The sequence below is a fragment of the Rattus norvegicus genome, chromosome 1 (assembly GCF_036323735.1).
Source record: "Rattus norvegicus strain BN/NHsdMcwi chromosome 1, GRCr8, whole genome shotgun sequence".
In the NCBI taxonomy this organism is placed as follows: Eukaryota; Metazoa; Chordata; class Mammalia; order Rodentia; family Muridae; genus Rattus; species Rattus norvegicus.
The window spans coordinates 22,294,494-22,309,612 of NC_086019.1; the positions used below are offsets into that span (position 1 = coordinate 22,294,494).

General features: G+C 44.3%; 1 protein-coding gene across 3 annotated transcripts; it reads left to right on the plus strand.

Annotated features, from left to right (window-relative positions):
• Positions 1-599: 599 nt before the first annotated feature.
• On the plus strand, positions 600-13,227 carry Arg1 (arginase 1). Of its 3 annotated transcripts, XM_039103358.2 has the most exons (9): positions 600-710; positions 838-977; positions 5,762-5,834; positions 7,766-7,940; positions 9,984-10,143; positions 11,465-11,559; positions 11,997-12,101; positions 12,289-12,425; positions 12,668-13,227. In XM_039103358.2, the coding sequence occupies exons 2-9, from the start codon at positions 885-887 to the stop codon at positions 12,835-12,837; spliced, it is 1,008 nt and encodes a 335-aa protein (XP_038959286.1). In that variant the 5' UTR covers positions 600-710; positions 838-884; the 3' UTR covers positions 12,838-13,227. The 3 variants fall into 3 exon arrangements, with proteins under 3 accessions (XP_038959286.1, NP_058830.2, XP_038959290.1); NM_017134.3 differs by lacking the exon at positions 600-710 and having other exon boundaries at positions 776-977; XM_039103362.2 differs by lacking the exons at positions 600-710; positions 5,762-5,834 and having other exon boundaries at positions 839-977.
• The last annotated feature ends 1,892 nt before the right edge of the window (positions 13,228-15,119 follow it).

Below are 15,119 nucleotides of genomic sequence, written 5' to 3' on the forward strand. Positions count from 1 at the left end.
GCCCTGCTGACACTCTACTGGTGTGCAGATTAGAATCCCAGCAGCTAGGTGGGTGCAGAACGCCCATTGCTCCATCTCAGTTCTTCTGCAACCAGCATGTGACTGGTAACCTCACCAAGCTGCAATCTCTTTCTCAGCAAAACAGCGCAAGAATTATTCCCAGCCTGAAGTTGGTTTAAAGAGGAAAGAGAACATTAGCTAGAACAGTACTTGGCACATGACAAAAATTCAAGTTCGCTATTTTGCTTTCCTCTATCTTGGTATATCAAACAAACAAACAAAACAAAACTAACAAACAAACAAAAAAAACCCAAAACATAGAACAAAACACAGCCACGTGCTTTCCTAGACTGTGTAACCTAGTGACACATGAAATGTGTCTCGCAGGTTAGGTGCTTTCCCCAACACTTGAAGCCTTGACTCAGGATGCTCACAGGAGGGAAGTAAGAGACACTCCCTGCTGCCCTAGCCTCACCTTGCACATCCTCGGTGGATTTAAATCCAAGAAAAAAGGTGAGCAGCCTGCCCTGAGGTTGCTCAGGCTGGAAGCCTATCATTTCACATGCGGTTATGAAATCATACATAATTGTCAATTGTCTGAGGAAAGATTAATGTCATATCCGGCTGGCTTTTTCGAAAGGGTGTGAACAGGGAGGATGAATAATGCTCACTAACAGGAGGCTCGAGAGGCTCGCAGGGAAGAGCAACGGGTATTCTTGGGAAGGGGAGTTTCTGTTGACTCTGTCATTCTTCCGTTCAGTGGGCGGAGCCAGCTGTTGGATAAACAGATCCAACCCGATTATAAGGGAGAAAAAAGATGTGCCCTCTGTCTTTTAGGGCTACAGCTGGTAGTGAGCAGCTGAGCAGCTGGACAGCCGAGGCAGATGCAGCAGCAGCAGCAGCAGGAACCCTGGATGAGCATGAGCTCCAAGCCAAAGCCCATAGAGATTATCGGAGCGCCTTTCTCTAAGGGACAGGTGAGTCTGGCTTTGCATGACTGGAATTTGGCGGGGAAAATGTTACATTTTAACACTTGCCAGGCCTTGCAGTCTAGCTGCAAGCTGGAATTGTTACATTTGAACACTTAACAGATACTGCCTTCGGGCTGTAAGCTTCCCAGCACCATCTGGCCTCCAGGTGCTTGCACTCAAGTCTCCTCGCCACTGTGTGGCATAGTATACTGGTGGAGTTTAACCCACTTCCTCTTTCCGATCCTACCAAAGTCCATTTCATATAAATTGGAGTCACTACAGAGTTTGAGAAAAAAAAAAGGTGCAGATCACCAGCTTCTCCAGTATTTGCTGTATGCCTCTCGGTGCTTTTGATGCTTTCTGAGTATGGAGTGAGAAACGGTAAGAAAACACATTAGTCTGGTTCATGATTAATACCTGGAAAAATGTACTGGGGGTGGTGCTCGCCTTTGGGCTTGTTTTAAGTTAGATAAGTTAAAGAATAGAGCTTTTGCAAGTTTGTGAAGAATTCGTGGTATTTTGAGCTTTAATGATCTCCTGAGTATTAGTCCGTGGAGGGGTGATTTACGTCGCTCTTTAAGGAGAACAAATAACTAAATACATCAAGGCGGCACCCTGTCAGGACTAATGGATCCATAAATCTCTGCTTAGTCCACAAAGTGTGAATCGCATGTCACCATTGCCTAAATGGCTCTTGATTCCCCCTCTGCTTGGATACACTCAGGCTGCTAATTATAATGAGATAACAGAACGCCTTAGGCTCCAACTCCGGCTGTGTTGAAAAAGGAAAGGGGAAAACCCAAGTCAAACAAGGCTGGTTATGTAACTCCTAGGTCCTTTTGGTTTACGTGGGGGTCTTTCTCTTGACTTTTAGACTCAGGTAGCCTTTAGCCTTTTAAACTGTGCAGCGTAAAGTGGCTTTTCCTTATTTTTCCCCTCTCTTTCCCCCCTCAATACAAATTATGGAAGGTGAAAGGACGGAGACCTAGACTGCATTTGGTATCAGTAAACAACATTTCACCTTCATGGAAAACCTCCAAAGAGCTCTCCCAGAAACCAGAATATGGGGGTATTTTGCTGATACATGGTGCACAGTATGGGTCTGAAGAAATGGCTCAGTGTTTTAGAGCACGCACTACTCTTTGGGAAGACAAGGAAGGGTTCAGTTCCCATCCCCCACAGCAGAGAGCCCACAGTTGCCCATAGCTCAAGCTCCAGGGGATCCAGTCCTGTCAGCCTCTGTGAGCAGCCCCCACAAATGCACATGCACAAATAATGAAGCAAACTGTTTTTAAAAAAATCCATAATGTGCTCACCTGTTCTTTTGTTTTTAAAGATTTTATTTTTCTTCTTAATTGTGATAAATAAATATCACAATTTAGGGAGGGAGCCCGGGAGGATGGAGACAGACTTTGGTCTCTGAGCTTCATCAGAGGCCACCATCATAGTCCAAGCCCTTCTAGGGGACAATATCCTACAACAAGATCTGCTGCCCTCTCCCGGTCTCAGTAATGCTCCTCTGACAGAGATTCTCCTTAACCATGGGCAGGAGTCTGGAGCTCTTTGTAAGAGACACTGTAAGGACAGAGGCATATTTTCCTGTAGGAAGCCATTGGGCAAAGGGGGAAACTGTCAACGCCTAGTCACAGCTGGCCTACCTCAGTGTGGTAGAAGTTTGACACTCAGGCAAAAAGAAGAGTAGAGGGAAGACGTTAGAAGTTTGAGTCTGAGAATGAGCCCCTTCTCTGCCTCACCTCATTTCAGGACACTAAATACAAATCGAGAGGCACTGTTTTCCTCCTGTGGCTGACTTAACTGAGGCTTAGAGAGCTCTGCCAATTTACCCAGTCATGGAGTCTTCACTGTGCGCTGGCTTCCAGACAGGACTGTCTTATTCCAAAGCTTGTGCCCAGCTCTATAGGAAATCTTTGCCTGTGGCCAGTTAGGGGCTGGCATGACCCGTTAGCAAGGGATGCCGACGGAGCAATTTTCAAAGCAAACCAAACAATGAGCAGAGAGCAATTGTAAGATGTAGCTTTAATGAAAGAAACAAAATGGAGTGCCAGAAATGTCACTGTGAGGGGCTAGGGTGTGATTGGCAGAGGCTTTGCTAGCTCAGAAGAGACAAGTGCTGGGCTCCACATCAACTGAGAACAGTAACACACCCCTGTAGTCCCTAAACCCAGGGGACAGAGGTATGAGGATCAAAAATCCAAGGTGCTCCGTGGGTATATGGTGAGTTCGAGGCTGGCCTGGGTGAGTTAAGGGCATGCATTAATAAAACAAAATAAAACAAACCCCACATTCCACCGATAAACTATCAACGGTCACAGCAAATACAGTGTCAACTGAGAGGTTTGTAGGTTTTCTTCTGACGCCTGAAAAGGAAAAGGAGAAAGGCCACTGGGTCTTTTTAAATTTTAACTCGGGGTAGCACCTATGTGTCAGTCCTCTATGGCAACATACCGCACTTAGCATACAGGTCAAAACATTTTAGGTTGCAACCTGACCATGGCACAACCACTTTAAGCCTTTCCCGGACTAGCTTGCAAGCAAGGGGGACTCAGACTATGATTATTTTATTTAGCTTTGAGAATTACTTGGGGGGTGACCCCTAATCTACTCTTCTAACTGCTGGCCAGGTCTTCTCCCCAGTGATATATCCCAAATACTTGCTGTTTTCCCTGGTCATGTGCTCATGGTCTACCTCCCCTCATGGCGGCTTCCTCTCTCCCTCTTCGCCCTGTCTCTCCTCCTCAGAACAGGTCACTCCAAAAGTTCCCACCTCTAATCCCTTTGGTAGCTGCCAATTTTATTTGACCAGTAGTTTTAAATCAAGGAGCAAGGTTTGCACAACAAAAGCGTGTGAACATGGGAAGTCACTCACAGGCTTAGACCTTCAGGTATAGGATTTATCATCACAATACATTGCTGTACTGCGTGAGAGCTTGAGTTTGAGCCCCCAAACCTGTGCTTCAAGAAAGACAGCTGCATGTGGTGGTGTATGTCTATAATCCCAGGCTCAGAAGGTAAAAGGAGTTGAATCAATCTCTCTCTCTCTCTCTCTCTCTCTCTCTCTCTCTCTCTCTCTCACACACACACACACACACAGAGACAGACACACATACAGAGAGAGAGAGAGAGAGAGAGAGAGAGAGAGAGAGACGCAGACACAGACACAGACACAGACACAGACACAGACACAGACACAGACACAGACACAGACACAGACACAGAGCTATAATGAGGTTGGCCTAAAATACACAGAAATCCCCTTGCCTCAGTCATCCAAGTGGTGGGATTAAAGGAGTGCATCACTATGCCTGGTGGATTCATATCTTAAGTTTGTCTTCTGTTTTGTCTGTACATATACATACAACCATGGTGTACATGCACATTGGTGTATGTGTCTGTGAATACAAATACAGATGTACACACACATACAGAGAGAGAGAGAGAGAGAGAGAGAGAGAGAGAGAGAGAGAGAGAGAGAATACTGCATTGTTCAACCCCCAGAGAAGAGTTTAAACACCCTTATTACAGAGAAATGAGAAGTGTTTAAGGTGATGGCTATGGTAAGCTAAGTTGACTTTACCAGTGTTTCCATGGATGCAGACATTGTGCTAGACCTCATGAATATATGTACATGGCATGAATCAATTGAAAATGAGATTTAAAACAATTTATGAAATGCAAGGAGCAGAACCGTGTCAGGCAGAGTGTTCAGGGTATCTGGTGACCAGCAGTAGCAATCTGACACCGGGGATTTTGTCTAGCAGCTGGAGAAGAGCATCTGTCATTTAACTGAGAGGAAGTATTTGCATAGTTTAGGGCTTCAGTCCCAGTCCTCAGGATACACACAAGTGACTTTTGTCACCAATCTCCTGACCAAGATCACTTTCTGTGTGTCTTATTTTGGGGGGGGAGGAAGTGTTCTAAAGTATTGGAAATCAAGATCAGAAAGATAGAGAAAGGAGTTATTTCTTTAGACTTCTATCTGCCAGGGGAGCTGGGGAAGGATTTTTTTTTTTTCTGAAAAGAAAGGTGGTTTAGCTTTCTGTATGTGGACTCAGCAAGATGGGTTTCTCATGAAACACGATGCTGGCCACAAGGGTTTCTTGAGTGACAATTTACCTGGTTGTCTGGTGTCTGCCCAAGAGCCCCGAGTGCCTGTTATGTGGATTGGCATGCGGGTCTCTTCAGGCTACGCTTTTGCCCTCTGGAGGCCTTTGCCCTAGATTTCTCCCAGGTTGCAAAGTTTCTTTACCACCTTGTCACCTTCCCTGACCATCTACCAGTGTTGCAAGACCCAGCCCAAAGATCATCTGTTGTCTCCAGCCTTCGTGGCATTCCCTGATCTGGACCTGATTAGAAGCATCCTGTTTTTAATATCAGCATTGAGACAACCACCTGTGTATATAAATTGTGACTTGCTGTCCATGTTTAGTGGTTTTGTGTGGAATAGGTGTTGATTCTGTGGGTAGTGTAGCTCGCTGGGAAGAGGCTTAGCAAGGTTTGGTATTCCAAGGCCAACTTACTGAGCAAGGTCTGCTACTTGTCTGCTACTTGCCAGGAGGGAAACAATTCTGGGGAGCGACGTTCTTGGCATAGGTGCGATTCGCTCCAACTCACTGCGAAGATTAGGGGGCGAAACTTCAGGTCTTGGATCCATGGAAGCTTAAAAACTGAATGCTAATAATTCAATTGATTAAGGAGGAAGTTTTTTTTTTTTTTGTGAGCATTGGCTCGTCACAACCATGACTGAGTACTGTACTTTTTGTGTTGTTCAGCCTCGAGGAGGGGTAGAGAAAGGTCCCGCAGCATTAAGGAAAGCTGGCCTGGTGGAGAAGCTTAAAGAAACAGGTAACTTTAAAATTGAAAAGGTGATCAGATAATATCCTCCTCACTCTGGAGGAAGGACAGGCTTCTGAGGGATTTGCTAAACCAACAGAACCATATCCTGCTGAAGAAACAGGGGCTGGGAAGGGTGCCCAGGAGACGCTGCTGGGGGAATAGCTTCACCTCCTTACTTGGCTGTTTGGTCTTTCGGGCCAAATGAGTGCACAAGAATGTATGATACAAGAAAGAGTGGCTGAGAGGGGAGTGGAGAGATTGAAAGTGAAAACTAATACCCGAAAGAAATACACCTTAGCTGCAAGAAGATCCTATTTTGTGAGAATAAAGAGGAACAGTAATGATAACAGTAGTGGAACAGCATCTAGTGTGCAAACATGTGGACATTCGTGCAGTGAAGTGCTCCCAAGGTACGACAACTAGAAGCTGTGCATTTTCCAGTGAGAGCAAAATGGACAGCCAATTTCAAAAGCAGGGTGACAGTTTCAGCAACATACAAGACCCATACATGAGGAATAGCAATATTTATAAAAATAAAAAACGAAATAATAAAGTACCCCAACTGGCTCATGGGTAAAGAGCGGTATACCCACAAAATGATGCAGTATTCGGCCATGGAAAGGATCAGACTGCAGCTCAGACAAGGCCACTGGCGGTTCTCAGCAGTAGCACGCTAAGTGAGAGGCTCGGCACGAATGAGCAGCCACCGTTGGTGTCAGGTTCTAGGAAGACAGAAGCACAGCTAAGGGAAGCAGTAAGTAATTGTTGGGAGTTGGGAGCAGGCAACTGCTGGTGGAGGAGCAGAAGTGTTTACAAGATGGAGGGTTACAAGATTGTACGCGTTTCCCACATTGGCTGGCCCACACATTTAAAATGATTGAGTCTTAATGGATAAGCATCACTTCACAAATCTAGAAAGGGAAGAGGGCGGGAGTGGAGCTGGGGAGGAGAGGGAGTATGAAAGGAGGAAGGGAGAAAGAAGGAAAGAGGAAGGAGAGGAAGAAGGGAGTCGGGGAGGAAGGAGGGACAGAGGAAGGGGAGGAAGGGGGGAGGACAGAGGGAGGGGAAGAGAGGAAGGAAGGATGGAGGGAGGGGGGAGAGAGGGAGGTCACTCACTGGAGAACAGAAAGCCTGAGTAAGTGGCCTTGTCCTTGATTAAGTAAACTGGTTCCATACTATATCAGGTGAAATTTCTTGAATCTGTTGCTAAATTTCAAGTTCACAGGAATATAATAAATACTTCAACAATGGCTAATTTGGAGACACCGAACAGATCCTATATCTGAGTGCTGCAGGATAGTCTCTGGTTTAGAAAGCCATGTTAGCACTTAGGACAGAAAGCAGCCAGGTCCCTAGGAACTTTGGATTCTTTGCCTTTTAATTTTTTTAAATGTGAAAAAGTGTGCACTTCCTAGACTCTGAACTGGGAGGTTTGGAGCTAAACACTTATACTTTCCGCACCCGATGCCGGTGAGTCAAGAAGACTCTGAAGACTCCAGTAGTGACAGCTTGGGAAAAGAAGACCAGGATCACTTCTTTGAAGCAGAGTCAAAAGACTACAAAATGCTCTAGTATTTCACTACTGGGTTTAACTACTTCTAATGTGTTTTCTTTAGGACATATGAAATATTGATTTAAAAATAAAACATGCTTATGACAGAAATATAAAAAGCATTTAACACATGGGTGCACACAAACACACCTATATACACCCACACCCACACACAATTGTGGGGGTAGGGTGGACCATGGAATGTGATGTCCTCCATTGGATCAAAATCACAAAGTTATCACTGTCATCCTTCAGCATCTGATCTCCACAGGGTGACTCAGGAAACAGGGAGGGCCTGGTATGTGGCCTGCACCAGAGCAGAATGTGGTAGCTAGAGGGCTGGCTTGTGATCAGTTTCTATTTAGTGACGTTCGGCTTTTAATTGCAGAGTACAATGTGAGAGACCACGGGGATCTGGCCTTTGTGGATGTCCCCAATGACAGCCCCTTTCAAATTGTGAAGAACCCACGGTCTGTGGGAAAAGCCAATGAACAGCTGGCTGCTGTGGTAGCAGAGACCCAGAAGAATGGAACAATCAGTGTGGTGCTGGGTGGAGACCACAGGTCTGTGAACCGACTAATCCCTGGGGTCCGTCCGTCTGTCCATCCATCCATCCAATCTCACACTTAGGCTCCTCAGACCTCCACAGGACATGATCCTAGAGTGAAATCTGCCTCTAGGCACAACTCTGATCACACACACACACACACACACACACACACACACACACACACACACACACAGAGAGAGAGAGAGAGAGAGAGAGAGAGAGAGATAGAGATGGAAGATAGCTAAAGCTTGGGAAGAAAGCCAGAATCACTGAAGCAGGGTCAGAAAAACATAGATTTTATTTATTTATTTATTTTATGTATATGAGTACACTGTAGCTGTCATCGGATCCCATTACAGATGGTCGTGAGCCACCATGTGGTTGCTGGGAATTGAACTCAGGACCTCTGGAAGAGCAGTCAGTGCTCTTAACCACTGAGCCATCTCTCCAGCCCTGAAAACTTAGAAAATGCTACAGTATTTAACTACTTCTGTGCATTTGAGACATATGAAATATTTAAAAAAACATACATACATAAATAATATATATGTATATATTCTTTATAGAAATTGTATGGGTTAATTTACTATGGAAGCATAGTTCAAGCTCTATTTGAAGTCTTAATATATCTTTATCCATACAAAAGAAAATATTTTAAGTTGTGGATTTTAGCATAATCTTACATTTTAGAGACTAACCATTGGGGAAAGTTATAGTTTACTCAACCTGATTACTAATTATGTACACAACTATTTAGGTGAATGATTTCAAAATAGGTGCTTTTCATTACAAAAGCACTATAAACCTTTTCAAAGAACTCACCTGCACACGTGATCAGCTTAAGACTTGCTTTTGTGCTGTATCTCATGTTCTGTTCTAAATCAACAGCCTCATGTTGCTACTTAGCATGCACACAAGTCCCCTGTGTAGTTTCTCATCAGGAACGATAACACCATACCGTGTGTATGTATGTGTTTGTATACGCACACAGCCACATTGTCAGATATTTTTCACCCAGACACACACCAGTGTTGTGCCCAGAGCAGTTCTCTGTTCAGTCTGGGACCCTGTCCTGGGGAGGCCTGAGGAGCTGAAATGTGAGACCATCCCTGCCGCTCTTAAAGCAGGTGCTGCTTCCTTCGATGCCTCAGTTCCTTCCTGGCACCTGATTGGGGCTTCCACTGGAACCCTGCAGGAGTCTGGGGTTCCCTTTCTTTCCTACATGGGGACATTTGAAGTGGAACAGTTAAGATAGCCCGAAGGCGAGAAGCAACAGTAGACGCCAGGCCAAAGGAATAAACAATACTAGGCATGAAGGCATGGATTGTTCTAGATGTGGACGCTCAGAACTCTGAGTGGCATTTACATGTTCCCAGGTGTGATGACACTGGCATCCTGTGTCTAACCTGCTGTGTTAGCTTCTGTGCAAGCTGGGTACTACTTAGTTCTCCCATTCTGGCCTCATGGCTGGAGTCAGGAGTATTTGGACAGCTCTGATGACCAGAGTGGGTCCTTGCATGGAAAGCGAGAAGGGAGCTAAAGGAGAGGAGCTGAGAACTGACCGAGTAGAGACGAGGGCACAGGAGGCCAGGGAACTTCCTAGGGGTTCCCCGACTGTAAAAGCACTGTGTTTTGGAAAACAAAACAAAAACAAACGAAAAATGAAAGGCTCTGCCATAATTGAACAGAGAGAAACAAGTACTTATCGAGGGAGAGGAGAGTCCAGCCCCAAGAACTAAAGCATGTCTAGGGCTAAGGAATTTGTGCAGCAAGTGCTTTTCAGGAGATAAGCTATAATTTGTGATTTTATTATGAGCTGATTTTTTTAAAAGGTAAAATCACCCACGTCTTTCATTGTGCCATTATCAAGATCAGTGACCGGTGAGAACCACCCCCTTCTCTGCTGTTAAATTGGTTTAGCCAGCACCTTTAAGGTCTGTGGGGGAGCTAACCCGACATAAGGGATAATCACATAGGCACAGTATATGAGCTAGCAGTATGAAGTATGTGATGATGTTGCAAACTGGATGTTCACACACATTCTTTTCCTCCCAAGTATGGCAATTGGAAGCATCTCTGGCCACGCCAGGGTCCACCCTGACCTATGCGTCATTTGGGTGGATGCTCACACTGACATCAACACTCCGCTGACAACCAGCTCTGGGAATCTGCACGGGCAACCGGTGGCCTTTCTCCTGAAGGAACTGAAAGGAAAGGTAAAAGGCTCCTCAGAACGCTCACACGAGGGAACTCTCTGCAGTGCTTCTGGGGGTAGAAGGCAAACAGGGAGAGCCTTCCTGCACTTTATTCTTGGGATAACTGAAGGGATCCCCTCGGTAGTAAATAAGGGAAAGGTATGTTGATAAAGGTATCGGGCTCTTAGTGGACAGCTTGCATCCGTCTGGACTTGTCTCTGAGGGACTGGCCCCATGACCTCAGATGCTAAAATCATGGATGCTCAAGTCTCTCAAGCAATGCTATATGGTATTTGCACGTAACTTATGTGTATCCTGCCACATCCTTTAGATCAGCTCTACATCCCTTACAATACCTAGTGCAATATAAATGCTATGAAAATAGTCATAACTGGACTGTCAAGGGGAAAGCGTGTACGTGTTCCAGGTAGACCAAGCTACCACAGGCTTATTAACTACATCCTCAGTCCATGCCTGGTGGAAACGTGGGTGCAGAGGGTGGATTGTTTTCTTTGGGGATTCTTAAACTACTCTTTCTAGTAGATGGGTCAGACTGACCCTTTCTAAACAGGTCTGCAAACTCAGAAGGTAACCAACTTGCCCAGAATATCATGCCAAGTATCTTACAAGGCACAGGCATGTGGGAGGGGTTCCTGCCTCTTCTAAGGACACGCCACAGGTTTTTCCTTTTCCACCAAAGGACCCCCTCTGCATCTGAACCTATCAAAATGGCAGCTTTTGTCATGCAGATTGTGTGTGTGTGTGTGTGTGTGTGTGTGTGTGTGTGTGTGTGTGTGTGTGTGTGTGGTTTATAGGTTCTTGCTAGGTGGTCCAGGCTGGCCTTGAACTTTCTGCCTGCCTTCTGAGTGCTGACATAGGAGTGTGTGGCCATTCGTGGCTTTAGATCTGGGAAACACTCATCGGAACCACAGCGGGAAGAACCGTTCCCTGCTCCTTAGAAACTTCTCTTCAAAATCTGGCTGAAGTCCTTTTGGAAAACGGAAGTCCAGATGGAAGCTACTTAAAGGTGGAGGCATACAGTTCTTGCTATCAGAGTCCCGGGAAAAGAAACTAAGCATCCCAGAAACGAGGCAGGCACAGAGCGTGAAACTATGGCTGAGGGCCCCGGGTGGGTTTAGGTCACAGGGCAAGGCCGCTGAGGCCAAAGCAATCAAAGGTACCACACAGGAGGCAGGTATCCCTTCCTAGTTTCACAGTATTTTAAAATCACTTCTAAATTTATCCTTGGGATGTTAAGACGGACGTAACCGACTGTGCCCTGCATTAAATGCAGATCTGTTGAGAAACACACTTATCTAAATGGAAATACCGTTGTTTCTAGTTCCCAGATGTACCAGGATTCTCCTGGGTGACCCCCTGCATATCTGCCAAGGACATCGTGTACATCGGCTTGCGAGATGTGGACCCTGGGGAACAGTAAGTTTAGTCCATGCTCTTTTACACGCTAGGCTAGGCATGCTTTAACTGGTCAAATCTGTAAGAGGTTATTTCAAATTGCATATACATATATATGTATGTAGGTATATGTGTGTGTATATATATGTGTTTGTGTGTATGTATGTATGTGTATATATATAATGTTTGTATGTATGTGTGTATATATATGTCTATATGTATGTGTGTGTGTATATATATATGTATATATAATGTTTGTGTTTATGTACTTATCCACACAAGCACACGTTTGCATTCACTTATGCACATAGTATTATTTGGGCAATTGATAACGATTTACTCTTAAAATGCAACTAGGTGCATATACACACAGTTCACAGGACTTATACTAATCTTCCCACCCAAAGGAAAAGTCAGCTGTATTAACTGCAGTTTAATGTCAATCTGTTCTTTTATAGCTATATAATAAAAACTCTGGGCATTAAGTATTTCTCAATGACTGAAGTGGACAAGCTGGGAATTGGCAAAGTGATGGAAGAGACCTTCAGCTACCTGCTGGGAAGGTATGATGCTTTACTGTGCACGTGCGTTGACCAAGGTTTCCTCCTGACATCCTGTCAGCACAGGCTGTTAATAAAGCCTAGGTAAAACTGTGGGATTTGCATACAATTATAAAGCAGGGTAAGACCTACATTTGATTACTGATTCCTAAACCACTTTAAACTGAAAGCCTCTCCCATTTCTTCAAAGGAAGAAAAGGCCCATTCACCTGAGTTTTGATGTTGATGGACTGGACCCAGTATTCACCCCGGCTACGGGCACACCCGTTGTGGGAGGCCTATCTTACAGAGAAGGTCTCTACATCACAGAAGAAATTTACAAGACAGGTAGGTAAAACTCTGAGGCCATAAAGAAGCAGCTGTGCACATGGCCAATGTATATGTTGTAGGCCTCTCCGACCTAGAAAGCAAGCCCACTGGTTCTTCTAGATTGTCCTTCACATGATGTAACACAGTGTTTGCTGTTGGTCACCACCTCTTCCCCACTAGGTGTACTTGGAGCCAGCTGTCGCAGACTTTAGATGTCAGTTACTTTGATCAATGATGTCGTCACCACTTCTTTGTTGTAGGGCTACTTTCAGGACTAGATATCATGGAAGTGAACCCAACTCTTGGGAAGACACCAGAGGAGGTGACTCGTACTGTGAACACGGCAGTGGCGTTGACCTTGTCTTGTTTTGGAACGAAACGGGAAGGTAATCATAAGCCAGAGACTGACTACCTTAAACCACCGAAATAAATGTGAATACATCGCATAAAAGTCATCTGGGGCATCACAGCAAACCGAACAGAACCAGGCCAACGCTGCTCCTCCCAAGGGCTTGTTCTTTTAGAAAAAGAATGTTTTTTCCAATATGTATGTATTCTAGCAGTTCCTTTCTGGAATGAAATTCAGGGTGTGGGAATTAAAACAGCTATGAAATTAGGAGACACGTACTTCCCATTTTAGCAGAAGTTATCCTTAAGAAGTAGTATAAATTAATATCTAATTAAAAAATGCACCAGGAGTTAAAATACACAGTGATGTCAAGTGTCAACTCACGGTTGGAAGCAAAGGCATCTGGAGACGAGGCCTGCATCCACGTCGTTCAAAACATGTGATTTTTGTAATAAACTCTTTATAATAAAATTCCGTTGTCTGCATCTTTCCAAACACATGTAATGTACTTACCCATGAACATACCATACCACACATGTACCTATCATACCATTACATATTAACATATATATTCCCACAGGGCACAGAGATAACCATCCCTAAAACAATGGAAAACATTGACCATTAAAAGCTGGTTCCTCTCTAGCCTGTAAAGTGGATCATCTCAGGCTTAGAGAATGTTCAAGTTCACTGGCATTAGACCACCCTTCCTCTTTCCAAGCAAACATAACGCTGGAATTTTAAGCATGACTGTTGTGCTGGTGTCCACAGAGAAGGGATTCACAAAAACCGATGAGGAACTAGAGGAATTAAACAAGGGCTACTCATACATACGAGAATGTTAAATCTTTAAGGCCACCTAGACTTTGGGAAGCCTGGCCTCCCATCTGCAGCATCCCTGATTAGCTAAACTCCTAAAACTCATCTTGGCTCTGAAATACACCAAACGAGAAGGAATCACAAATGTGGATGAACTGTAATTATCAGAACAAGTGCGGTCACACGTGTCTGCCCTCACCTGAGCTTAGGCAGTAAGGGGAGGGAGCTCAGGACCGAAACGGGCTCCACAGAGCGATTTTTGTTTTTCCAGATGCACGTTAGGAAGGCTTGACCATCTGACTTTTCGTATGCAGTCCTAGAGTCTGAGCCTAATTGCTACCTCTACAGTGTTTGAGATAAATTTTATTGAGTTAATTGTAGAAAATTACGATGTACCTTTAAAGGGCCTTGTACGGTACAGTGACGACGTGCAGTTATTTACACTAAAGCTTCATCGAGATTTAAAATTCAGTCCCCAATGTTAAATCTTTACTAGCCATGTGGAGCTATAACTACTGTACTGGAGGGGCGCAGGGAGCTCTGGCACTGCCGGGAGTCATGCCGGGAGGAGCCGGTTATAAGTCAGGAGAACAAGCACCCGAAGCCAAATTTTACTCTACAATTACTGTAGTGATTATTTTCCCCCAAATTATAAACCCAAAGTTTCTGTCTTCTATTAAGGTCTCTGATAAGTAACTCTAAAATTCTATTCAGAGAAAGAGTTTGATTTCTGATTTCTAAGCTAGAGGGAAACTTGAAATTTTTACAAATTTACTTGAATGTATATGCCCTTGAGAAAGTCTTAAGACTGCTTTTCTTTTTTAGTCCAATGTCAATATATATAATATATATATATAATTCTCACACACATAGTGTCAAATGTTCCCATTCTAGGATCTCGAAGCAATCTAGTCCTTGTGATTATGTTAAGAACAATGTTTGGAGTCATCCCCAAAGTTTCTGGAGAAGAGTAAGACTGCTTATTATTAGCCTAGAAACATAATGCTACCCCCTACATAAGTTTAAGATAGACAGACATGGCAGATGAGGATGTAGTGACTGCAAGGACCCGACCACAGAAGTAAAGGCCCGGAGGAACACAGTGAGGATCTGGAGTGTAGCCGGCCGGCTTCATCATTATAATTCTATGAGGAGAAAACTCAGGGTTCCCAGTGATGATCCGCACATCTGTAGTGTGGACACTGACGCAGTCTCCAGGCAGCAGGAGCTCATATTAGGCCATTAAAGAAACCGCAAGTTTATTTGTTCGACTTTACTGGCTTTAGAATTTTTCAAAGTGCCATTTCCCTTCGAATTAGCACCTCGAAAAGCAAATAAGCCTTAAAGAACTAAAATGTGTACTATATTTAAAATTTGTGAAGTTACGAAAATTCTGAGAGTTTGAATGGTCCCAGAGAGGTGAATGATACAATTACAGTCAGGGAATCAAAGTCTGAGCACGGCCTTATTAAATTTATAAATTTCGGATGGCTTCTATTCATTTTATTCAGAACGCTCAGAGCAAAGACAAAACTCTCACAATC